This window comes from Lampris incognitus, chromosome 3, assembly GCF_029633865.1.
Source record: "Lampris incognitus isolate fLamInc1 chromosome 3, fLamInc1.hap2, whole genome shotgun sequence".
Taxonomy (NCBI): Eukaryota; Metazoa; Chordata; class Actinopteri; order Lampriformes; family Lampridae; genus Lampris; species Lampris incognitus.
The window spans coordinates 94,277,201-94,304,214 of NC_079213.1; the positions used below are offsets into that span (position 1 = coordinate 94,277,201).

Genomic DNA, 27,014 nt, shown 5'->3' on the forward strand with positions numbered 1-27,014 from the left:
CATTTAGACAGGGAAGGAAATGTTTTACACTACTTTGTTGCAGTCCAGTTATATAAGAGTTCCATTTTCATATTCTTTCTTATTAAGATTGTATTCGTTTATAAACGTGCTCAACGTGGTCTGTATCTCTGCAGAGAAAGCAGCACTTTTCAGAAAAAGGGAGATGTAATATTTGCTAGTAATATTTGATTCGCTAATGTCCCTTACGGCTTTCCGTAGCGCCACAACAAAGTCACGTGATGTACGTAACAACGTCAGTCGGAATCCGGTCGGTGAATAAACACCCAGCACGAGAGAAGTCGTCCTTGCTTTATTAATGTTATAAGTTAACATAGCCAGAGGGCACAGATCATTACAGTGGACTGTACTGTTAACAAGAAAAACAACCCAAATATTCGTTTCTTTTGTATTGCCTAAAAGGCAGAAGGAGGGAGAAAAACGATTGAAATGGCTCCAGGCGATCAGAAGGAAAGACAAGGATGGACAACTTTGGGATCCTGACAGCAAACATGTTTACGTCTGCGGTCTGCACTTCATCACTGGTAATGTTAGCTAGTTTAACTAGCTAATAATAGGTTACGTCTATTCTACATTTTATAATCACCAAAATGTCAAGAGCCGGTGGCTACATGGAATTCCACAGTTAGCTAAACCTGTCTGAATGGGATCACATTCTTCAAACCCATATGTATTTTTATCCATTAAAAATCATAAAATGGTCCCTCCCCCCTGAATATTTGGTCACATGCTCAATTTTGTTTATCTTTCCTAGAAACAAGGGGTAACTACCCCGGTCTCCCTTACCCAGTTAAAATGCAAACATTGCTATCACATTATTATTGTCATCCTTATTGAGTAGTATATCATGCATCATTGTATGCAGTCATGTGTAATCCAGTAAAAAGTAATAATTGAATAAAATGCAAAGATTTGTTGAAAATGTAGCCTAGTTCCTATGTCTTTTCCCCATGGCTGCTCTAGGTCATGATGTGTGATTTAATTTTTGCCTTTTATCATTTCAGGGTGTAATGCAAAGGACCCCATGCACCCGGACTACTGTCCCTTGAAAGGACACTGGCCACCGATACTGCGATTTTTTCGCAAATATTGGTTCTTGTCCGCAGCAGCCAACGTAGCGACATAGTTAGCCATTTAAACCGTGTTCAAACTTGCCGGCTTCTATCCCCCTCTAGCGCCCCCCGCTGTAATGTTCGAACGCGGAAGGGCAGTGGTCTATTGGTTGCTGTCCAACCGAAATTAGGGGCGTGACGCTGGGCAACGTAAACTGTGTATTTCTTTGTTTAACCACAGTGTTTGGATGATTTCCTCTCTCTTTTAATTAGTGCAGGCCAAACCCTTTCCCAAGGATGTCTCATTTCATTGGTCTGCTTAAATGATTAATTAAGCACCCAAATGTGTTTCACCTAAGTCTGTTACCTGCTTGACTTAACCAATGCAGCCGGGGGTTCACTTACTTTTGCACATACACTAATTCCATGTTTCATGTAGTTTTTGGGCTACTTAAACAAGTCCCACTAAACAAGTACATGAAATTGATAAACATATATCTGACATTTCATACATAAAAACTGGTGATGATAAAATAAGAAAATCATGGTAAAACAACAGAAACATCTAAACTGCTCAAGGGGTTCACATACTTTCAAGCAGCACTGTATATAGAAAAGAGAAGGGGGCCAACAACTGAGCCTTAAAGGACACCACAACTCAACTGAGCCACTGAGGAGGTCGGGTTACCCAGAACAATAGAACAAGTTCTGTCGGTGAGATAAGAGCATAATAAGCTACGAGCCGAGCCCTTAATGCCAACCCATCTCTAAGCAATGCAAGAGGATTTAAAAAAAAAAAAATTACATGATGATGCTGGTCACATGGCTTGGGTCCTGGACTGTTCCGGTGGCATCTGGACACTGCTTGGCATCCTGGGCATCATATTCTTCATACATTTTATAAGTCCATTATAATTGCGTTATCATCTTTCAATGTTGCATTGTGTAACTTGCATAAACACAACATCCATTGCACGTTGTCCGTCTTGGGAGAAAGATCCCTCCTCTGTTGTTCTCCCTGAGGTTTCTTCCTATTTTTTCTCCCTGTTAAAGGTTTTTTTTTTTAGGGAGTTGTTCCTTATCTGATGAGAGGGTCTAAGGACAGAATGTTGTGTTGCTGTTAGGCACACCGAGGCAAATTTGTAATTTGTAATATTGGGCTATACAAATAAAATTGATTTGATTTGATGTTGTGATTGACTGTGTCAAAGGCAGCATTTAAATCTAAAAGAACTAAAATCGAGCAGTCACCTCTGTCTACAGTCAGCAGTAGGTCACTAGTGACCTTAACTAGAGCTGTCTCGGTACTATGAAGTGCTCTAAAACCAGACTTGAAACTATGAGAAACAGTATTAAGTGTTCATAAAAGAAATCAACTGAGAGGAGATTATTCTCTCTAGAACCTTAGATAGAAATGACAATTTGGAGATTGACTTGTAGTTACTTCGGGACAGGGGATCTAAATTAGGTTTCTTTGACAATGGGAGAACAATTGCATGCTTAAAATGGGCTGGAAAGGAACCAGAGGCCAGAGAATTATTAAGAATTTTCAAAACAATGGGGCTGATAGTTGAAAATACCTCCTTGAACAGCTTAGTGGGAATGATGTCTAGGATGCAGGAGTTGTTCATATTGGAGACTGTACTCTCCAACACTGAAATCGTAATCGGTTTAAACTTGATGAAAGAGGCAGAATTAACATGTGGAATGGAATGAATGCAAGATCCTAGCTAGATTTGGGACTAATATTCTCCACCTTGTTTACAAAATGAGTGAGAAAATTTTCAGACAATTTAACATCAGGTTTAAAAAGAGAAGTGGAAGAACCATTAATAACATAATCAATTACTTTGAAGAGAACTTTGGGATTGTGGTTACTTCTTGATATTAGTTCAGAGAAGTATGCTGATCTTGCATCCTTAACTGCCTTCTGGTAAATTAACATTTGGTTTTTAAGGGTGGTATGTGCTAATTTGGACTTGCTGACCTTCCATTGTCGTTCTGATTTTGATTTTTATAGTCTTCTAAGGGCACGAGTGTAATCATTCAGCCAGGGGAGGTTATTTGAATTTTGTTTCCTAGTTTTAAGCAGTGTATATGTATGTGTGTTGTGGGGGTGTGCCCTGAACGATGAGGGGCTGCATCTGGGAGCTGCAGCCTCAGCATAGTTTACCAGCCAAGGGGATCCATCATCGACAGCCTTGGAAAGGATTCAACTAACTTACACATGCAGACACACACATGCACACCATCATACATGAATCACTGTGCCGGTTTGTTTATCAGTCATCCCGTGCCTACTCTACCAAGGCCTGCGTGATCAATCCTGCTATGTGAGAGACAAACGCACTGCTCCACATTCAACCTTCTGTCCTGAGCCGTCAATCAAACTGCCACATAGGACCAACGGCAATGGTGGTGCGATCACACGCTTTTACTTGTTTCTCCATGGGCACCGTTTTCTCAAAACCATCTCTGAGCAGAGGTCGTTTCAGACACATTGTAGGCGAACCTCACAGTATGACTAAAGTGGTGAGATTCTCCAGGGGGCAAAGCAGCCATGTTCAGGCTCCATTTGCTGTTCTATGAATACTCACAGATAACAGCAAATGGGGCATCAAGTCTCAGCATTAAGATATGGAATGCAAACATCTCAATGCCATTCAGATTGCAATATCTACAGCATATTAATCAGCGGCCACAAGACAATCAATTAGTAAATTTGAAGTGTTGAGCATTTGTGTACAAAGAGGATTGACAGGATGGTTGAAATCAAAGCACTTTAATAAGTGGTGACAGCCAAGGCCTTCATAGGCAAGAGACGTACTCACAAAACGTTAGCCCTAGAAGAAAACCATTCACTATTTCCCAACAACTTGACAGCAGAACCATGTTCATGTCAATGTGACACAGATTTGTTTGCTATCTTCTTTGTGACCTTGTAAGATGTAGCATGGCTGCACAAATCACAGCACATGGGTTGTTACCCAACAATGAACATTAATTACTCTGCAGCAAAACAGACTTGAACATCAGCATCTGTCTGTATTGTAGTTTTATGAGCTCTTGCTGCCTCTGCTTTGTGAATCTAAACAACATGTTCAGAGCTTGTCAGTGGAAACCACATAAACATTCATATCAGACAGCCACACAGCTAGAGTAATTTTTCAAAAATCTGTGAACTTCCTGGCCATGTCCAGTGATAAATCCCATTGAGTCCCATCCATCAATTACCCTCTCTATCCTAGTCATGTCCGGAGTTGACTCATGTCACCTCCGCCCTCAACCACTGGTATCAAATATGAAAAGAATGGAGAGATTGATAAACAAAGATGCCACATGCTCCATCATTAACTACGGTCTAGGTGTAATTGGTGCAATTTAGCCCCCACAACCTAATAATTTTCCATCAGACTGAAATGCCAATATGAGAGACCTGGTTGTAGACAGTCACACCACCAGCCGTACACGAAGCAGCAACAAGGCACGTCGTGCTTGTGTCTCAAAGTAATGCCTGACGATGGAGGCATAAGACTGAGGTAGGTGATGTGATGAAGGGTACAATGAAGAGAGCTTCAGTCATGGCGCATCATATTTATGTTACTTAGAAATGGTAAATTGAGGTGCACTTATAACCAGGGATGGATTGGGATGACAATTATCCATCTATTTTTTTACCCCCCCCCCCAAAATTGCTGCTTCCATATGAACTATCTGCCTTGGGTAACAAATAACTAAATCCTTGCTTCTTTTTTTTTTCTTTTGTAAAAAAGAAGGTCCATAGGGTTAGTGGTTGTGTCAGGGAGGGCAACCGACATAAAATTTTGCCAAATCATTATGGGGATTGACAAGACCACCATCGGCGCTGTGCCTTCACAGCGTACCTACTGATGGAAACTATCAAGCCCGCTGTGGCGACCCCTGGGAAAAGGAACTAGCCCAAAGAAGAAGAAGATACATATATATATATATATATAGATATATAAATTGTATTCCCAATTTGTGTAATATTTTTACAGAGGCCACCACATTTCACTCAATGCAACTGAGTGTTTTCTACCTGATTGTTATTTGATTTAGAAATAAAAATGTTCTAGCTTTGCTATAGAAAGTTTACTGTGAAAATCACATCAGATTTAGCATTTGCTTCCAAAGAAAACAATTTAAGTATTAAAAAGAATATTAAATTTAGGATTTGGTAAAAAAACAAGCCCTTAAGGGTTTCACCTGATAGTTTCTTTTAAAAGGCAAGCTTAAGCATTTCCTGAAGCTATGGTAATGTTAGGTTAAAAGCTATTGTCAAACCTGTGACAGGTGAAAAACAGGGGTCATCTTTATTTTCCATAATAAATATATACTTTATCCACATTTAAAAATGACATTGGACTGCTATCATACAAATAAGGATCAAAGAGACTCGCAGGCCTGATGGACAACACCACCACCATCATCCAAGATGTTTTCCCCCAGAGACAGAAAGTGAGAGAAGATAGAAAGACAGAGGGAGAGAGAATGAACGATCGTTGGAGAAAACGTTATTAGTCAGGTCTATGATGTTGGTGATACAAGAATAACCTGTTAAACCAGGTCAGAGGTTTCATTACAAAAGTACTTCCTGGATTACTAACATCACTTTTCTTTAACCTTTAACCTTGGACAGAAGTTAACCATGAGGATGATGTTTTCTCTGAGGAGGTAAATTAAGATGGAAAAATAGAAGGCAAAATATATGAGTAAACATTGTCATCCCTTGCTGGTTAAAAAGGTAAAAAGTTGAAAGCCAATGTCAGCTACGCTGAGCCATCAAGTCCCAACTGACGGCTGTGCAGACAGTAAGCCAGATAGAACAGACAGAAGGAAGGCCCTTGGTCATGTACCGCCCCCTAGTGTCAGCCAGAGAAATGACTGGCATATCCAGACAGGAAATAGACTCCTCTATTCATGTCTGCCTGACCAGTCTGTAGGAGCGCCCAGAGAAGGGGAGTTTGAGGTTTAGGGGTGAGTGTCCGTCATGCCCTTAACACAAAGCCAGCATAACACAATGGGGACAGCTGAGTGGTTGATTTATCTAGCAGCACAACACGTCAATGTTTCTATGGAGAGTGAGCCTCATGTTTTGCCTGTTCATCCTCCATCGCCACCTGCCTTCCACTCCTCCCCTTCTTCCCAGCCATCAACGTGCCTCTCTTTCAAGCCAGCCCCAGGGGTGAGCATATTTTTTTCTGTCCCTGTGTGTGTGTGTGTGTGTGTGTGTGTGTGTGTGTGTGTGTGTGTGTGCGCACACGTGCTTGTGTCAGTTTCTTAAAGGATCTGTTCTGTGCTAGAGGCAGAAATGTCGAGTAGTCTCCAGGCAGCGTATGGGTTGAGCTCTTCCTGGTCTCGACACAGAGCCCACACGTACATCATCCTTAGCACCTTCTCCTGAAAAAAGAAAAAGTCTGTTCAATTCTGCATCACTTTAAATCGCAGACGCAAATACCACGTACTTTTAAATTATTGTCCTGCCACATAATTTCAGACCATCACTGAGCCACATCCATTTTGTTTGTGCTTTGTTGGCCTGATTGACAGTGACATATCTGACAATATATTCAAGAGACCGTACAATGGTGACAAAACTAAAATAATAATACTATAATGGACTGATCTATTATCTGGTACCGCAGCATCTGGTCATGGACCAACAGGTTATGAGACAGCTTCTACCTACAAGCCCGATGAAAGTACCCCCTTAGTAGCCAGTACCCCTCACTCAGCTGACTGTACCCTATGACCCTATCACATCATATTTGGTCATATTTACGTTTCACCTAATTCTGAGTTTATCATTATTGCAAAGAGTAGGGGGTCCCCTGGTGTCCTGGGAAAATTCCCAACCTGGCTCTCCCCATATGGCCACTTCATCATCTCCCTGTGTAATTGGCTCAATGATTCCTCCCTCTCCACCTCAAGCTGATGTGGGGTGAGCGTTCTGGTGCAAAATGGCTGCTGTGCATCACCCAGGTGGGTGCTAGACATTGGTGGTGGTTGAGGCGTTTTCCCCCCCTTTCACTGTGAAGTGCTTTGGGTATCAAGATAAAGCGCTATATAATCTATTATCATTATTATCATTGGGTTTATTTCATCACACAATTTATCTGACCTTGAATACATATTTTGTGTTTCAGAATATGGCATCCTGTATTATTTCACTCAAAGACCAAGCATTTCATTGCCAGCAACTCTCGCCACTGTGTTGTACTGTTATCTTCGAGGCATCTGAAAAACTATGATTGAATTTGATTTGCAAATGATAAAGAATAAAGAGCAACTGACAGCAGTGTTATCAAGCTACTACGGCTGAATGGGCTGTCTGGGAGCATGAGGGCCCGTGTGCTTCAATAACCAGGAAGGTTTTCAGCAGAAAATGAGTTATGGCTGCCAGAAAGGCAGATGAGTAGTAATAGAGAGGAGTTGTGCGTAGGAGATGCGATTTAGTCTTTAAGGGCAGAGTCTGCAGTTTGATGTCTAGACATTAGGATTCAGCCCATAAAACACAGCAGAACAGTGCATTCGCCATTAATCTGCTGGCAGAACTTCTTCCCTCTGAACCCTGAGGAGGTGCCAACTACCTTGTGCTGAGTAGCTATCTTGCTCCTCGCACAGATCCCAGTTGTCCCTGAAGTACCCAGGATGGACAATCAGCCTGATTTACAGCTTATAATGTTTTACACTTGACCCCAATTCTACACGTTTTAAAAGAGCTATGACCTATTGGTTAAAAATGTCTCCATCATCTCATGGCCTTCCATTTTCTGTGATAAAACACTAACATCAGTTTTAGAATTATTAACACTATAAATATTTTCAAGAATCGTCTATAATTATTTTTTTATTTTTTTTGGATTTTCCTCTTTTTCTCCCCAATTGTACTTGGCCAATTACCCTATTTTCTGCGCTGTCCCGGTCGTTGTTCCATCCCCTCTGCCAATCCGGGGAGGGCTGCAGACTACCACATGCATCCTCCAATACATGTGGAGTCGCCAACCGCTTCTTTTCACCTGACAGTGAGGAGTTTCGCCAGGGGGACGTAGCACGTGGGAGGATCATGCTATTCCCCCCACTTCCCCCTCCCCCCCAAACAGGCGCCCCTACCGACCAGAGGAGGCGCCAGGACACATATCCACATCCGTCTTCCCACCCGCAGACATTGCCAATTGTGTCTGTAGGGACGCCCGACCAAGCCGGAGGTAACACGGGGATTCGAATCGGCGATCCCCATGTTGGTAGGCAACGGAATAGACCACTACACCACCCGGACGCTCCAGAATCAACATATTTTTTGAATGATCTTTTGACAGACACTTGGAGAAAGTCGGTGAATATTTTTTTTATGACTGGATTAGCCAAAGAGATAAGAATACATTGAGAAGCAGACTGGATGTGTCTGTCATTTTGTGTGCGTTTTCAGATTAAACGTACAGGGTCTCCCTCCACCACCTCTCCTTTAGTGTTGTGGATGACCATGACCATCTGAGTCTGGAAAGTGATGATAAGCACTGGACCCTGTTCCATCATCTTTCCCATTGCCAGCTGTGGAGAGAAAGCACACACGTGATTTATTTCAAACATCCAGGCTATTTTTGTATACCATAGTCCCCCCACCTCCCTTTTTCTCTCCAATTGCACCCGACCAATTACTCCACCCTTCCGAGCCGTCCAAGTTGTTGCTCCACCCTCTCAGCCAATCTGGGGGGGGGGTGTTGCAGACTACCACATGCTCCCTCCGATACATGTGGAGTCGCCAGCAGCTTTTCACCATGACAGTGAGGAATTTCCACCGAAAACGTGTTTGACTTTGTGCCAAGAATGCAGACACAGCTATGGTTATACAAGGACCGGATGGCTTGTAGCAACTGCCCCGGTACGCCATACTCCCACAGTTCCCCCCACAGAGTGCCTCGGGGTACACGGTCATAAGCCTTCTCCAAGTCCACAAAACACATGTAGACTGGCTGGTCAAACTCCCATGCCCCCCTCAGCACTTCCGCAAGGGTAAAGAGTTGGTCCGTTCTTCCATAGCCAGGACGGAATCCGCATAGTTCCTCCTGGATCTGAGGCTCGACAATCGGTCGGAGCCTCCTTTCGAGCACCCTAGAGTAGACTTTCCCAGGGAGGCTGAGCAATGTGATGCCCCGATAATTGGAGCACACCCTCCGGTCCCCCTTTTTGAATATGGGAACCACCACCCCAGTCTGCCACTCCACAGGTACTGTCCCCGACCTCCACGCGACACTGAAGAGGCATGTCAACCAAGACAGCCCAACAATGTCCAGAGCCTTCAGCATCTCAGAGCGAATCTCATCCACACCCGGCGCCTTGCCACCGAGGAGCTTTTTAACTACCTCAAAGACCTCTGCCAGGGATATGGGTGGGGCATCCCCTGAGTCTTCAGACTCTACCTCCTCCATTGAGGACGTGTTAGTCAGGTTCAGGAGCCCCTCAAAGTGTTCTTTCCACCACTTGACAACATCCCCAGTCCAGGTCAACAGTTCCCCTCCCCGGCTGAACACAGCCTGAGTCAAGCCCTGTTTCCCCTTCCTGAGTCGTCGGATGGTTTGCCAGAACTTCCTTGAGGCCAACCGAAAGTCCTCCTCCATAGCCTCACTGAACTCCTCCCACACCTGAGTTTTTGTTTGCGTGACCGCTGAAGCAGCAGCCCTTCTGGCCTCCTGGTACCTGTCTGCTGCTTCAGGAGACCCCTGGGCCAACCAAGTCTGAAAGGCCTCCTTCTTCAGCCTGACAGCTTCCCTCACCACCCATGTCCACCAGCGGGTTCTTGGGTTGCCGCCTTGACAGGCACCGATGACCTTTTGACCACAGCTCCTGCCTGCCGCATCTACAGCAGAGGCTTTGAACATGGCCCCATCTACAGTAGAGGCTTTGAACATGGCCAACGTTGTCCCTTGTCTCCGATTTTGTTTGTGATATTCATGGACAGGATCTCAAGGCGAAGCCAAGGTGAGGAGTGTGCCCGTTTTGGGAACCTCATAATTGCATCTCTGCTCTTTGTAGATGATGTGGATTTGTTGACTTCATCAGAATGTGACCTCCGGCACGCACTGGGGTGGTTTGCAGCTGAGTGTGAAATGGCTGGGATGAGAGTCAGCACCTCCAAGTCTGAGGCCATGGTTCTCTACTGGAAAATGGTGGATTGCTCCCTCCGGGTTGGGGATGAGTTGTTACCTCAAGTGAAGGAGTTCAAGTATCTCGGGGTCTTGTTCACGAGTGAGGGTAGGATGGAGCAGGAGATTGACAGGTGGATTGGTGCAGCATCAGCAGTAATGCGGACGTTGTACTGGACCGTTGTGGCGAAGAAGGAGCTGAGCCGGGATGCAAAGCTTTCAATTTACCAGTCAATCTGCGTTCCAATCCTCACCTATGGTCATGAGCTTTGGGTAGTGACCAAAAGGTTGAGATCACGGATACAAGCAGCTGAAATGAGTTTCCTCCATAGGGTGTCTGGGCTCAGCCTTAGAGATAGGATGAGGAGCTCGGACATCCGGAGGGAGCTTGGAGTAGAGTCACTGCTCCTTCGCATCAAAAGGAGCCAGTTGAGATGGTTCGGGCATCTGATTAGGATGCCTCCTGGGTGCCTTCCTTTGGAGGTTCACCAGGCACGGCCAACTGGGAGGAGACCCCGGGGTAGACCCAGAATGTGCTGGAGGGACTACATGTCCAATCTGGCCTGGGAATGCCTTGGGATCCCCCAGGAGGAGCTGGAGGGTGTTGCTGGGGAGAGGGATGTCTGGAGTGCCCTACTTAGCTTGCTGCCACCGTGACCCGACCCCGGAAAAACGGCTGGAGATGAGATGAGATGAGATGAGATGAGTGAGGAATTTTGCCAGGGTGAACAGGCGACCCGACCAACCAGAGGAGGCGCTAGTGCAGCGACCAGGACACATACCCACAGCTGGCTTCCCACCAGCAGACGCGGCCAAATGTGTCTGTAGGGACACCTGACCAAGCCGGAGGTAACATGGGGATTCGAACCGGTGATCCCCGTGTTGGTAGGCAACGGAATAGACCGCCACACTACCCAGACGCCCATTGGATACCATAGTTTTAACAGTGCAAACAATATTTCTAGATACAAAACAAAATCATGGGCTGAGGAAGCAAATAGTTACGGAGACTCAAGAAATTTGCATCTGTAAGTGCACGCACACACACATACGCGTGCATGCGTGTTCGTGCGTGTACACACATGCATGCGCACGCGCACGCGCGCGCGCACGCACGCACACACACACACACACACACACACACACACACACACACACACACACACACACACACACACACACACACACACACACACACACACACACAGAGTAACCACAAAACTACCAGGCTTGAAAGCTGAAAATACAGGATTTCTCTACATTGACAAGTAGTTATTTTATTCATCTGCACCATGGAGTCAGGTTCCATAATATTGGTAATGGCTGGAGACACTCTCCATATGCTGCTGATGAATTTTTTGACCAGGCAGGGCAGGAGCAAACATGTTCTCACTCAGGCAGAAAAAATGACTGGGACTTGATGACAATGTGGCGATGCTTCTGCTGGACAGGTAATCTACCAATTATACTATCAATATTACAGTGGAACCGTGTTTCCATATAGCTTGATGAAGTATATAATACATTAGAGACTGCCTACGTCAGCTTTGGTCCGAGGATGCCATCTTTACAAGGGTGGGTACTCTTTACTGATGAGCTGACGGCACACAAGCAACAATGGCTGCTACACCTTATTTGTATGTAGTTCTCATTGCCAGAGGGAGAAACGGGTTGGTGAAATCGCAGATTTCAGCTTTAACTCTCTGGTTTAGAACATATTGTAGTCTTCAAAAAAACAGAATACAACACTTATTGTTATTGAGAAGTAAAAACTTCTCAATAACATTAAGTTCATCGTAGTCAGAAAAACTCACATCAAGATTGTCAATGTCCAAGATCTTGGAGTTGAACTGCAGTCCCATTGCCTTGGCTTGCTGGATGGGGTGGGCCAACTGGCTATATGTCTACAGGCCCCAACAGACAGAAAAAGAGAAGCTAAGGTTAAAATTAATAACAGGGAAATACATGTACCAAAGTGACCCGGCCAACAACGGCACAATCTTTGAAGTTGAGCGAACATCTTTTTTGCAAGTCAGAAAAGGTCTGATTTGTTTTTCTCCACTGTGACAGGGCAGCCGGGGAGAGAGGGCGTACCGCTTCATAGCACCAGTCCTTCAGTACCTCCAGCTCCCCTCTGATCATGGCCTGCAGACAAACAGACAAAAACAATGAAAGCACTTTATTTTTATTTTATTTTTTTGGATTTTCCCACTTTTTTCTCCCCAATTGTATCCAGCCAATTACCCCACTTGTCCGAGCCATCCCAGTCACTGCTCCACCCCCTCTGCTGATCCGGGGAGGGCTGCAGACTACCACATGCCCTCGCCGATACATGTATAGTCGCCAGCTGCTTCTTTTCACCTGACAGTGAGAAGTTCCACCAGGGGAACATAGCGCATGGGAGGATCACACTGTTCCCCCCAGTCCCCCCCTCCCCTGAACAGGCGCCCCAACCAACCAGAGGATGCGCTAGTGCAGCAACCAAGACACATACCCACATCCGGCTTCCAAGCCGGGGGTAATACCAGGATTTGAACCGGCCATCCCCATGTTGGTAGGCAACAGAAAGCACTTTATTTTGTCATTGTACAGTTGCAATGAAATTTGTTCTTTGCATTTAATCCATCCTATTGTACAGGAGCAGTGGGCAGCAGTGGGCAGCTGCAGCGCCTGGGGACCAGCTCCAGTTCTTCTTTCCATTGCCTTAACGAGCCGCTTTTAAAAGGAGGAGGAGAAAATAGCACTACAGGGTTACAAGCAAAGTAAAATATGCAAGGAGATTTTGGCAATGGCAATTTGATTGAATCAAAGAGGTTCAAAGAGGCAGGGTTCATTCATAAATGAAGCCAATCTTCATTCCCTTATTTATGTTTTGGAAGGGGCATTTGGGTTTAGTTTTCGCTAGGATCTCAGGACACAACAAAGACATCTAGTCTTTTTTGGTACCAGAACACAAAATAAATTATCTATCATCAGACAAAATGACACTGAATCTTGATAAATGCATAAATTGATTTATATTTCAAATTATGTCTTTATTTTTGTACCTTTTTATATTGCAATTTACTTCAAAAGGCACCTGAACCATTATGACTGAAGTTCGATTACACTGCATTTCGATTATGCCAGTTCAATGCCACAGTATTGTCCGAATATACTTGTACAAAACTGGACTTTAGACTCTGCCTCAACAAGACTTGGTAAAGCGGTATTGGGAGTTTTGCCCTGGAGGACCCTGCAGTTCAACATACTTCGAGTACATTGGGGATGATGTCTCTTTCACACTGCTTGAGGAAGGAATCCTTGTCGAAGGATGGGTCCGCCTTCAGAATCTCTGTGAGAACCTCAGACATTTCCGTCTTAGAGAACAGTCCCCCTGAGCACACATACACACTGATGAAAAGCTGGGCAAACGCACATGAGCAAAACTACAGCACAGACAACAGTGCGACATCTTTGAAGACTATAATGACTAGATGCCCATAGCTCTTGTCACTCAAGAGTTCTCGGTGATCGTCACACTGAAGGGGTGGCCAGGTGAAGTCTCTTACCTATGACGTCAGTCATCTTGTCTGTGACGGCACGAGATGCTCTGATGAAGGCATTGTCACTCTCATCATACTTCATCTTCATTTCAAAGAACCCTGAGGAGGAAGACCATGGAACAGCGAGAGAGAGAGAGAGAGAGAGAGAGAGAGAGAGAGAGATTTTTTTTACTTTACAAACCCCTTTATTAGGCACTACAATTGGTATACAAACAAAAGGACATCAACTACATTAGTGCAAGTGATAAAAAATATAAGCCAACAATACAGCCAGGACTTTCCCTCGTTATGCCAATTAGAAAGAGAAGACCAGGTCTTCATCACCTCCCACTGAGTACAACACTCCCCCTACTGCCCATTTAAGGCTGAAAGCCTCCAGATTGTCTACCATTTTGTAGCATGCATGCTCCACACCCTGAGTCAAGCCTTCAGCAGTCCTGCAAGAACCTTCACAGGCTCCACACAGCCTACCCCCTGGGCCTGGTTCTTACGGGTCAGCCAGATGGCTAATTTGGCTGTAGCTGATATGACGTTTATAAGTATGTGCGTACCTTTCTTGCTGGCTAGGCATTTGGGACCATAGACAAACAACCGAAAAGAAAAAGCCTCCCCTAAGCCCAAAAAACAACCCCATAACAACTGAAACACACCCACCAACCAAGGACACTAGACAAATAAATGACAAAGAAAAAAAGGGGGGAAAATTCAAAAAAAGGAAACACAATCCTGTGGCCACTTGTTGTTGAAATGCCAATATGACCTAACTTTTTGCCTAGCAGAAATTATCACATCTACAGTGATGAGAAAGTGATCAGTGAAGCCAAATGGAGTAATGGAGCTACTTAACTAGACTGGACGCAAGTGACCTTGAAATGTAGAACCTATCTAGCCTGGCTGCACTCACCCTGTTATTGCTCACCCTAACCCAAGTGTACTGTCTAGCGGTGGGGTGTTTCACCCTCCATGCATCTAGCAAATCTGAGTAACTATTCTGCCTAAGGTACCAGATGACTGAATGTGTGGTTCCTCAATTGTCCTGTCCATGGTGAAATCAATGGAGTAGTATCAATCCCCACCTATGATCAGCTGCTCCTGGCCTTCTGCAGCTCATCCCTCAAAACAATGAGAAAGGCTCATCTTTCAGCCCCCTGACGTTGGGCAGAGACATTGACCAAACAGAAAAGACACCCTTCAAATTCAACCCTTACAAGCAGACACCTCCCCTTAACTAACTCCATAGATGATAAGATCCTTGGATTGGTTCTTATAGCTAGCAACACTGCTACCCCCCCCCCCCCACTAAAGTTGGTGCCATAGCTGAATGTATATGACCCCTCTCACCACCATCCTCAATCTTGCTAGTTTGGTCACTATGAGTTTCCTGCAGAAAAAACACATCTATATTTTCCGCTTCACAGCTTCAGCCACTAAAGCCCTCTTACATCTGTCCCTCCCACTGTTAATGTTAACAGATCCAACCCTGAGCCCCTGCACAAGATGGATAGAGCAGAGAAAAAGATAGGCATAAACAGACCGACATGAACCAGAAAAAAAAGAATTAAGCACCCTGTGATACATGATCATAATTTATTTTGTAACCCACTCAAAAATAACCTACAAGCAGGGTTAAGTTATTTACAGTCTAATTTCTCATTTCTATGTATATTTTCACTATATGTTTCACCTGCATATTATTTTAGCCCAGCAGAAGGCAATAGTGGTGCTGCAGCTAGAGAAACCTACTGCAACGTTTCTCAGGGAAAGAGCGAAGTCGAAAACAACAGAGTGGTAACTTGAAGTAGAAACGCGAGCTCAAAGAAAAAACGAAATTAAAGAAATAGTTAAAGGGTTTTCTCCACAGAATCCACCCCTAAGCAAGTAACAGAGTGGGATTGAAATTCTGACGGGGATTTTCGAGAATTGTATTCTTTTCTCCGGTGAGGGTCTTACTAAGTGTTCGCCATGTGCGTTGCTAGCAAACAGCGTAATGGATTTGTTTCACAGGTAGATGAGATGTACCAACGTAAGCAAACAAACAAACCAAAAAAAACAATCTGAGTTCATCTCAAGTTAAACTAACGAAAGTGTTATTAGAAGCTGTTTCACATGTGCAGCGATTGAGAGAATCGAATGCATACAAATTGGAAGCTGCTATATGTTCATAGATATGGATTTTTGGGTGATATTAGTGTCCGATCTGGTCATTTTTCGTTTTATAAGTCACTGAATGTTGCCTTGCTATGCAGGTTTTTTTTTTTTTAGATGATTTTGGACAGTCCATTGGACAAATTGCCTACGGACGAGCGGGAGATGAGCAGAGGGCGTGACGAGGAACTGTTCTACTCCGGAACTGTTCTACTCCACATTTCTTCATTTCATCGGGCAGATAAGCGCACACTTAATACAAAAACGTACTACCCGGGTAGATGAACATTGTTTACTTTTATTTTTGGGGGGGTTATTTCATCAGAGCTCTAAAAGGTTTTTTTCATTTTCTATTTTTTCCTCAACTCATGTTGTTTAAAGACTAAAAAGAGAAAACATTGATTTTCACAACTAAAAAGGTCAGTACAACACAAAAAAAGAGAAAACAGGATCACAACATGTTTAATGTTACAGTAAAATAAATGCCGGCTGTTTGAGTAAAACATACGTGTTTTGGTGTTTTCATTCCTCTACTCCTCTTTGAAAAGTACCTTAAACAAGCACTTGCAGTTTATAGCATATCTATCAAATGCCCCCTTACAATTTCACAACTTTTTCCCTTCTTACAGTTTTCCCCTTTGCTGCCTTTCTCAAGGCTGTGATGCGCTTCTTAAGGTGAAACCTTTTTTTTCCCCATCAAAACCAACCAGCTTCTGCAGATAACTAACAGACCTGATGAACTTCTCTGTATTACTGAAATAATCTTTTGCTTTTACTGACTTCCCAAAGTTTCATCCAAAAAAACATTTATGTCCTCCAGAGGTTACAGATCCGGGCTGCAGTATGATGTTTCACCAACTGACACACTATCAGACTCTGAATCGTAATCCATATCCTCAGCCTGACCTGTTACCTGACTGCTGGGAATCTCCTCTACACTCTCAGTATTCCCTTCATTAGGCCTACCTCAACCCTTCACACTCTGTCCCTCACCACTGAACACATCCTCAGCCCCTGCCAAGCTGCTGGATGCAGCCACCTGTTCAACTGCAAGTGTTTCTGCAAGCTCTGCCCCCGGCTCCGAGGCCATAGGCTGAGAGCCTATTTCCTCATCTACAACCGGTGGAACAGGCTGTTCCTCCGACTGGCTCTGTTCTCCTCTCCCCACCTCGGACACATTATCAGGGGGCGGGATGTAAGCATCTGCAGTGTTTGCCTCCGCTTGCCGTCTATGCGGACATGCGACGCACTTATGGCCAACATTGCCACACTCAACATTTCAACTGCCCTGAACTAGCATACATTATGTATGAGCCTTTACCGTGTTTAACTCTAATGGAACCTCCAAACTCTGTGTCGGAGAGTCCAAAAAACATAACCACCTGTCTCCTAAGTGACTAAACATGTTTCAGCTTTGGATCTTTACACTCGAAACTGACAGTTTTGAAGCACTGGTGAATTTACCAAACCTCCGCAGCTCATTTTCCAACAGCTCATTGAAGATGGAACAGCGGAAAAACTGACACTGTGACTCTGGTAGAGGGAACTGACAATAGGGAGACAACACTATAGATATCCCTGATAACTACACCACTCTTAATCATCTCACTGACATGATGCTTCTCCTTCAAAAACACCACCACAGTCTTGTTCATCCTGGAAGCAAACAGTAGATTGCCATGTCCCACTTACTCTCCTATGGCCAACAAAACCTCCTCCACCGTCACACTGCGCTCTGGCAGGACTATCCGGATCCCATGACTGACGGATGGAGGTGCCATTTCAGAGGATGCTATTCCTCCTGAAAACCACCTGACAAAATCACTGAACACTGGGTAAAAAGTATTAAGAAAGCTTACCTGATCATGCACATAGGACAGATGAAGACTACAGGGGGAAAATTAAAAAAAGGACAGCAAACAATTCAAACTCCGTGCCAATCTCACGTCTACCACCCTCACTCATGCTCACACACTCAACCTCCAGGAATGCAGTGCAGAGACAGAGAGAGAGGGAGAGAGCTATGACAGATAAAGGAGACATTTGATGAAGTCAGCTCCTCTGCAAGCAGGAGCAAAACACATTGAGTGCTGAAAACTTTACCTAACCATCCATACCTTTTGATACTCAACACTAGGGACATTTCCTGGAAAATGAGTAGACATTATTTTCCTCGTCAAACATGTCAATTCCTAAAGGCCTTGTGGTCAAAGTGCTTAAATAAATGGGCCAAGCGAAGCAATACACTGCTTTATCCCACCCCTGGCTGATGGATGAGTAACAGCAAGTTTCTGACACGTATCTGATATATACACATAAACACACGCCATTGCGGCAGCATTGAAAGTTTATGTATTAAGTGTTTAGCGAAGCAGCCACAGCAGCAATGAAACTCAATACGGCTGTAATTCTGTTGACTTTGTGCAATGTCACAACTACAACACTGGTCATTTTTTTTACGTCCTGAAATGATTAATCATCAACAGTTTCCCCAAGTGATGTTTAACTACTTGGCTTCAACTGTATAATACCTGGGCATAGAGTACAGCCACCCAAAACATCAGCATGGTCAGAGTAATTCTTAAAGTTGCCTGTTTCTAACGGACCTCAATATGTTCATTATTTGCGGCTCATAAACTCCAAGGTTAACAAGTCTATTACTACTGTGGAAGGGCAGTGTTCACCCCTCTGGAATTGGCAAAAGAAAGAAAATCATAAGATTTATTTGGACAACTTTGGTTGAATTAAAGGGCGGCAGGGTGGTGCAGTGGTTAGCGCGGTCGCCTCACAGCAAGATGGTCCTGGGTTTGAGCCCTGGGGTAGTCCAACTTTGGGGGTCGTCTCGGGTTATCCTCTGTGTGGAGTTTGTATGTTCTCTCCATGTCTGCATGGGTTTCCTCCCACAGTCCAAAGACATGAAGGTCAGGTAAACCGGCCGTACTGAACTGTCCCTAGGTGTGTGTGTGTGTGTGTGTGTGTGTGTGTGTGTGTGTGTGTGTGTGTGTGTGTGTGTGTGTGTGTGTGTGTGATGGCCTGTCCAGGGTGTGTCCTTGCCTGCCACCCAATAAATGCTGGGATAGGCTCCACCATCCCCGTGACCCTGAGAGCAGGATAAGCGGTTTGGATAATGGATGGATGGTTGAATTAATTCATCCTGCTAGACAGGCAAACAATTAAGACTTGTGATACCACTTGCAAGATAAGCTAAATTAGCACACACACACATTATATATATATATATATATATATATATATATATATATTAGGGCTGGGACTTTAACGCATTAATTCGACAATTAATTATAGGAAAAATAACGGCGTTAAAAAAAATTAACGCATTTTATCACATTTTATTTTTACACTCCAGTCAACACGGAACGCCTCTCAGTGCACTCGTTTCTGGCATACGGATTATACCGATGCACCGAGTGACGTCAGTCAAGCGGAAGGCGGAGTAGGTCAGGCTAACAAGTTAGTATGCTAACAACAGATGTGATGGACGACAAGGATGATGACACCGCGTCGCTTAGCTCTGTGGATGGGAAATTTACGATTAAAAACCGGTCGGATGGAAGCCTAGATAAGAGCACTGTTGTGTGCAGACTCTGCAACAAAGAGTTTGCATTCCACCGCAGTTATTAAAGCCGGTACCACCTAAATGCGAAACACATTGCAGCTAGTACGAACACCGGAGCTAACGCTAACGCTAGTGCTCCTAGTACAACCAAGCAGAGTCGCCCACCGACTCTCCACCAGATGACGGGTTTCAAAGCCAAGATGAGTAAGTCCACGTCTGATAAATTAACAAACTCACTGGCGAAATGGATTGCTGTGGACCGTAGACCACTTTCAGTGGTAGAAGATCAGGGGTTACAAAAAGTACTGTGTTTACAAAACAATCTTGTTTTGAACAAAATAAACAGGATTTTGTTGTTTAAACTTATGTATGTGTCTATTCATTGATTTAGTCATCTACCAAGACCTGTTTGAATTGAAAAATGTTGCTTCTGGTGTCAAATATCGATATGCGATTAAAATGCGATTAATTACGATTAATTAATTACAAAGCCCATAATTAATTCGATTAATTTTTTTAATCAAGTCCCACCACTAATATACTCACCGGCCACTTTATTAGGCACACCTGTCCAACTGCTCGTTAACGCAAATTTCTAATCAGCCAATCACATGGCAGCAACTCAATGCATTTAGGCATGTAGACATGGTCAAGACGATCTGCTGCAGTTCAAACCGAGCATCAGAATGGGGAAGAAAGGTGATTTAAGTGACTTTGAACGTGGCATGGTTGTTGGTGCCAGACGGGCTGGTCCGAGTATTTCAGAAACTGCTGATCTACTGGGATTTTCACACACAACCATCTCTAGGGTTTACAGAGAATGGTCCGAAAAAGAGAAAATATCCAGTGAGCGGCAGCTCTGTGGGCGAAAATGCCTTGTTGATGCCAGGGGTCAGAGGAGAATGGCCAGACTGGTTCGAGCTGATAGAAAGGCAACAGTAACTCAAATAACCACTCATTACAACCGAGGTATGCAGAAGAGCATCTCTGAACGCACAACACGTCGAACCTTGAGGCAGATGGGCTACAGCAGCAGAAGACCACACCGGGTGCCACTCCTGTCAGCTAAGAGCAGGAAACTGAGGCTACAATTCGCACAGGCTCACCAAAATCGGACAATAGAAGATTGGAAAAACGTTGCCTGGTCTGATGAGTCTCGATTTCTGCTGTGACATTCGGATGGTAGGGTCAGAATTTGGTGTCAACAACATGAAAGCATGGATCCATCCTGCCTTGTATCAACGGTTCAGGCTGGTGGTGGTGGTGTAATGGTGTGGGGGATATTTTCTTGGCACACTTTGGGCCCCTTAGTACCAATTGAGCATCGTGTCAACGCCACAGCCTACCTGAGTATTGTTGCTGACCATGTCCATCTCTTTATGACCACAGTGTTCCCATCTTCTGATGGCTACTTCGAGCAGGATAACGCGCCATGTCATAAAGCTCGAATCATCTCAGACTGGTTTCTTGAACATGACAATGAGTTCACTGTACTCAAATGGCCTCCACAGTCACCAGATCTCAATCCAATAGAGCACCTTTGGGATGTGGTGGACCGGGAGATTCGCATCATGGATGTGCAGCCAACAAATCTGCAGCAACTGCGTGATGCTATCATGTCAATATGGACCAAACTCTGAGGAATGTTTCCAGTACCTTGTTGAATCTATGCCACGAAGGATTAAGGCAGTTCTGAAGGCAAAAGGGGGTCCAACCCGGTACTAGCAAGGTGTACCTAATAAAGTGGCCAGTGAGTGTATATATATATACACACACACACACACACACACACACACACACACACACACACACACACACACACACACACTATATGTACAAAAACATTGGGCCATATGGCCATTACACCTACAGGAGCTTTTATGACATCCCATTCTAAATCCATACGCATTAATATGGAGTTGGTCCCCCCTTTGCAGTTATAACAGCTTCTACTCTTCTGGGAAGGCTTTCCACAAGATTTTGGCATATGTCTGTGGGAATTTTTGCCCATTCATCCAGAACAGCATTTGTGAGGTCGGCACTGATGTCAGACGACAAGACCTGGCTTGCAATCTCCGTTCTAGTTCATCCCAAAGGTGTTCGTTCGGTGGGGTTGAGGTCAGGGCTCTTGTGTGGGCCAGTCAAGTTCTTCACACCAAACTCACCCAACCATCTCTTAATGAACATTGCTTTGTGCACTGGGGCAGTCATGCTGGAACAGAAAAGAGCCCTCCCCAAACTGTTCCCACAAAGTTGGAAGCATAGAATTGTCCAAAATGTCTTGGTATGCTGAAGCATTAAGATTTTCTGTCACTGGCACTAAAGGGCCTAGCACAACCCCTGAAAAACAACCCCATACCATTATCCCTCCTCCACCAAACTTTACAGTTGGCACAATGCAGTCAGGCAGGTAACGTTCTCCTGGCATCTGCCAAACCCAGACTCATCCATTAGACTGCCAGACAGAGAAGCGTGATTCGTCAATCCACAGAACACGTTTCCACTGCTCCAGAGTCCAGTGGCAGCGTGCTTTACACCACTCCATGCAATGCTTGGCATTGTGCTTGGTGATGTAAGGCTTGCATGCAGCTGCTCGGCCATGGAAACCCATTCCATGAAGCTCCTGGCGCACAGTTTTTGTGCTGATGTTAATGCCAGAGGAAGTTTGGAACTCCGCAGTTATTGAGTCAACAGAGCGTTGGTGACTTTTACGCACTATGCGCCTCAGCACTCATTGACCCCAAAGTGTGACTTTACGTGGTCTGCCATTTCATGGCTGAGTTGCTGCTGTTGTTCCTAAATGCTTCCACTTTTCAATAATACCACTTACAGTTGACCGTGAAATATCTAGCAGGGAAGAAATTTCATGAACTGACTTATTGCAAAGGTGGCATCCTATGACAATACCACACTTGAATTCACTGAGCTCTCCTGAATGACCCGTTCTTTCACAAATGTTTGTAAATGCACTGCATGGCTAGCTGCTTGATTTTATACACCTGTGGCAATGGGTCTGAATGAAACATCTGAATTCAATTATAAAGAGGTGTGTCCTAATACTTTTGTACATATAGTGTGTGTGTGCGTGTGTGTATATATATATATATATATACTATATATGCACTATATAATAATGATCACCGCCGTGCAGCAGAAGACAAGCGCAGACTCAAAAAGGAGGGAGTTTCCACCAAGAAGGCCCAAACCAATCCCACGACTACCACCACCCACCCCTGCACCAAAATATGCGGCTCCAGGATCGGCCTCTTCGCCCACCTGAAGACCCACAAGGACCAAGAAGGAGGACAGTCATACTTGACCCCAAGTGACCGCCGATGATGATGAGATATATATATATAAAAAACATTTAATACTTCACTTAGTTTTAAATGGTTAAATGGTGTATTTTATCAGGTTTACCCCCTCCCCCTTGTCAATCAGGCAAAGGGTTTCCTGAAATAGCATACACTTGCTCGTTCCCATACGAACAGATTCAAAGCCTCGCATTTATACCATCTAGGACTACAAATCACTTTCACACAGCAAACAGCACTATCTATTAATCAAATCAATGACAGAAATATAGCTGCTATTATTACATACTATGTGACTGAAAGTCCATCCACTGGCATGATAAAAAAAAAACATCTGAATCAAATCTGAGACAGGTTTGATTAACAGCCAATAAGCATATATAACAAACCAAAACAACATTTAGTCAGTCCTTACTGTTGAAGACCACGTTGTTGTCTTTGAAGTCCTTCCACTGCTGGTACCATTTAGAGTCTTTGTGAAGCACTACACCCATGGCCTCCCTGGAGTAGACACAGGTTGTCCCTATCAACATGCATGCTGTACCTCTCCCACTGTAGTCCATGTTCAACCACTTTTAAACAAAGACTAAATCAAATCAAATCAATTTTATTTGTTTGTATAGCCCAATATCACAAATTACAAATTTGACTCAGTGGACTAACATGTTTTTATTTGAGGCAAGAGCCTGAGAGGGTGCTTGATAAAGAGAGAGCTAGCCTAAACAACGCTGTCACAAGAACTGTTTAAGTCACCCTAAAGTACACCACTGTCTATCTCATCATGTCACGTTAAATCAAAAAATCAAAAAGCTGTAATAAAATCCAATGCAAGGTAAAGTGCATGTGAAGAATCAAGTTCTTTAAAGGGGAAGAGTGAGTATTTGTTTTTTTGCAAATGTGGGATGGGGAGGAAAATCAATTCTGAGATCCAGCAGGATTTGCCATTCAAGAATTGCTCTTCCCTGGATACCTCTGTCAAAATGTGTAGATAATCATGCTATAAATCCAAATGGAGGGGGGGGGGGCACTGAGCATAAAGCCGAATAAATAACTATAATTGTATTTTTTGTTTTTTTCCTGGTCGTTAGGGGAAGATTTACAGCTTTTGGGGACCACCACAGCTAAATTAAATGAAACTCAGGTAATACCCATTAATTCATATTTTATTCATATTTCATCTGACAGTATAACTTAACATTCACCACTGTCCTTTCCAGCAAGAAACAGATAAGAAGTGCTTGTCTAGCTCCTGATTTGTGATATCACAGTAAAGTTGTACAAAGAAAGAATTGGGAAAGACAGAAAAATTGAGCGTAACACTATGCAGGACAGGGTTAATTCAAGGAACCAAAAATGACAGTTTCAAATGAAATAATCCTTGAGCTGATGTTCCATTTAAGACAAACATGGTCTCCTTATTCAAAGTCAGCCTAATTAATTTCCTATAAAGCAAGTCCATACTGTAAAATTAGAACTAAGGTTTCTGGTTTCCATCAATGGGCATGTGTCAATGGTCATTTTTACAAATAACAATTAGACTGAGCAAGACTATCAAAATAGCATATTTTTTTTTAACATAGAACAGCATTCCCCTTTCAAGCTAGAGGTAAGTGTAAATGAACAAAGTGTTTACTTACTCATTGGCTTCGAAAACTTTGCTGTCATCTCCTGCACCCTTAGAAGAGAACTCGCTCCTCTTCCTGAGTCTACTGGGGGGCCGGTAGGGGCCAGTATGGCCCAGGTCATCAATCTCCTTTTTCACATTCTCCATTCCCTGAAAGTGGACAGGTTGGTATCAAATAGCAATGAGGCTCCACCATTGGGGGATGTGATTTTTTTTCAGGATGTCTGGCTTGGATATATAGATCAGTCCCTCATTTGAAATGGTAGGTTTTTCCTGCCTTTTTCTCTTCCTCCTGACTACATCCCAGAGTATTAGTAATGCGTTTTATGTTTAGCTCTCTAAAGCAGAGCATCCATCCATCCATTATCCGAACTGCTTATCCTGCTCTCAGGGTCAGAAATTTTGATTTTGTTAGTTTTTCTGAATATGGGTGCTAGGTGCAATTTTTTTTTTGCAATAAAATATAGAGAGTATTTCACCAATTTCTAATAAGATGAATTATTATTCTATGTAGCATGTAGCACCGGTTTTATCACTATGGGACATTTGTGTTATGTAGTTTGCCAAACTGTGCACAGCCTCAGGACAAGAGACAAGAATAGTTCTGACTTCAAATTGAAACAATAAAGGCAACTACAAAATCTTCACAGGTATCTTAACAATATGGCACAGCATTTGGCATGACTAATGATTGAAGTATCCCTTTGCCATTGTTTTCATGTTTGTTTTGATGTGTGTGGTTTGATTACTTTGGCTGATCTTGACATGTTCTGCAGCTTAAATGCAACTACAAAATACTTTGTATTTTCATTGGGGTTTTTACTACACACCATGAATAGTTTCTCTTTTTGTGTGTGTGTGTGTGTCTCACTTTCTTTGTAATTTACATTACAGAAACAGGAAAACCTATGTATCACAGTGTAAAGAGCCACCACTTACTTGTGATATTGCCCTAAATGCCCCAGTCTTTCCCAACATTTCTCCACTCTTGGACACAGACTCCGCTGAGCTCTTGGCGGTCTTTGTGGCTTCATCCACACCCTCTTTGATCTTCTTTCCAATGTCAGTACGACTGACCTCCTCAAGTCCCTGAGCACAAGCAAGAGCACCCCTGAGCTTATGAATGAAAAACTTTGATAAAACTTAAAGATGGAAGGATGCTAAATAATTCATATAACAACAATAATGCAAAGGCTAACTTGTCCAGAGACTAATACATACTTCTTTTACTGTCTCTGAGAGGGTCTCCAACTTCTTTTTCAGGACCTCTGAGGTCTTCATTGTTTCAGACTCTATCGTTTTCTGTAAAAAAAAAAAAAGACAGAAGGTGAGGGATGTTTATTTATTAATTTTGAAATCGGTGATTGAGATAAAGTTTATGTAACGCTGCCAAACACTAACATATTTTTTCCGAGCTTTTCTCAATGCATCAGATTCCTCTAGTTTCTTAGCCTCCTCTCTGAACTTCTTGATGTTCTCCTTCATTTCCTTGTTCTTGTTTAGCTCCTGCTTCAAGTTGTCCAGAAATTCTCCCAGGAAACCTTTCTTGCCACCGCCTCCATCACCTGTTGAGTACCTTACCTAAAACATGGGTCAGCAATTGACACTGTAACAGATTGGACAGTACGTTCCTCCTACATACAGTAGGTCATGTAATAAGCCTCAAAATCTGTACATTTCTGGAAATGTATGCTCAGTACATGACTAAGTACTTTCATACTTTTTTTTGCAATTTGACTCAGAGATATCACACTAGCCATAACAGATTACAGCAACACAATGTCTGAAGCAGGATGTGGCAGACTCCAAAGTACGTCTTATGAATGCACAGAAGAGGAAAGTACAGTGTATGTGTGAATATGGCAGTTTGTGTCTACCTGTGGAACACCTGTGAGAGACCCACATATCCTGTAAACATGGGGTCTGTTGTGAAGCAGCATATATGTGGAACTGGATACCAGCAGACCTCTTCTGACACATATCTGCGGGAATGAGAAACAGTTTCAAATGCATTCATTCTCAGTCAATGTCTATGGGAGGATTAACTGGTAGACTGGTGGTCTACAGCAAACACACTGGGTCGACGGGCTTTAAGAGACAGAACAGTGACAAATGACTGATGCATTTAGTCGCAGTGTTATTACACAAAACTATAGCACAAAACAAAATGAGGTAGTCCTTATAGGAAATCGACGCAAATAAGGTCGGTGTGCAAAGCATGATCAATCTTGAGTAAGATAATCAATATCACAACACACTAGCATTGTACAAAAAAAATTACATCATCTTATCGGACGTTTAGTTTCATTGACACGTATATAAACCAGGCCCAAATACCAGCCAGAGATCACTTCATTCAGGGAGCGAATGTTAGCATAGTATGCTATAGTATAGTATGCTAACGTCCGGACAGAAAGCGCTTCAGTGTTTTTCGATAACGGAGGCAAAGTTTATGCCCTGCACAGAAATGCGACTTATCTACAAACAGCTGTGCCACTGTCAATATGTTCGGGAATAAAATAAAACATGTGAATTGACAACTCACCTGAAAACACTGACACAACGAGGCGGCCAT

The 27,014-nt window shown here is 43.6% G+C and overlaps 1 protein-coding gene across 1 annotated transcript; it reads right to left on the minus strand.

Moving 5' to 3' along the window:
- Positions 1 to 3,854: 3,854 nt before the first annotated feature.
- On the minus strand, positions 3,855 to 27,014 carry timm44 (translocase of inner mitochondrial membrane 44 homolog (yeast)). The gene is made up of 13 exons (XM_056277189.1): positions 26,985 to 27,014; positions 26,317 to 26,421; positions 25,841 to 26,020; positions 25,661 to 25,741; positions 25,379 to 25,528; positions 24,453 to 24,589; positions 23,231 to 23,316; positions 13,786 to 13,878; positions 13,486 to 13,610; positions 12,329 to 12,379; positions 12,049 to 12,138; positions 8,532 to 8,642; positions 3,855 to 6,491 (listed from the first exon to the last, which is right to left on the minus strand). Exons 1-13 carry the CDS (start codon positions 27,012 to 27,014, stop codon positions 6,372 to 6,374), a joined length of 1,359 nt encoding a protein of 452 aa, XP_056133164.1. The 3' UTR covers positions 3,855 to 6,371.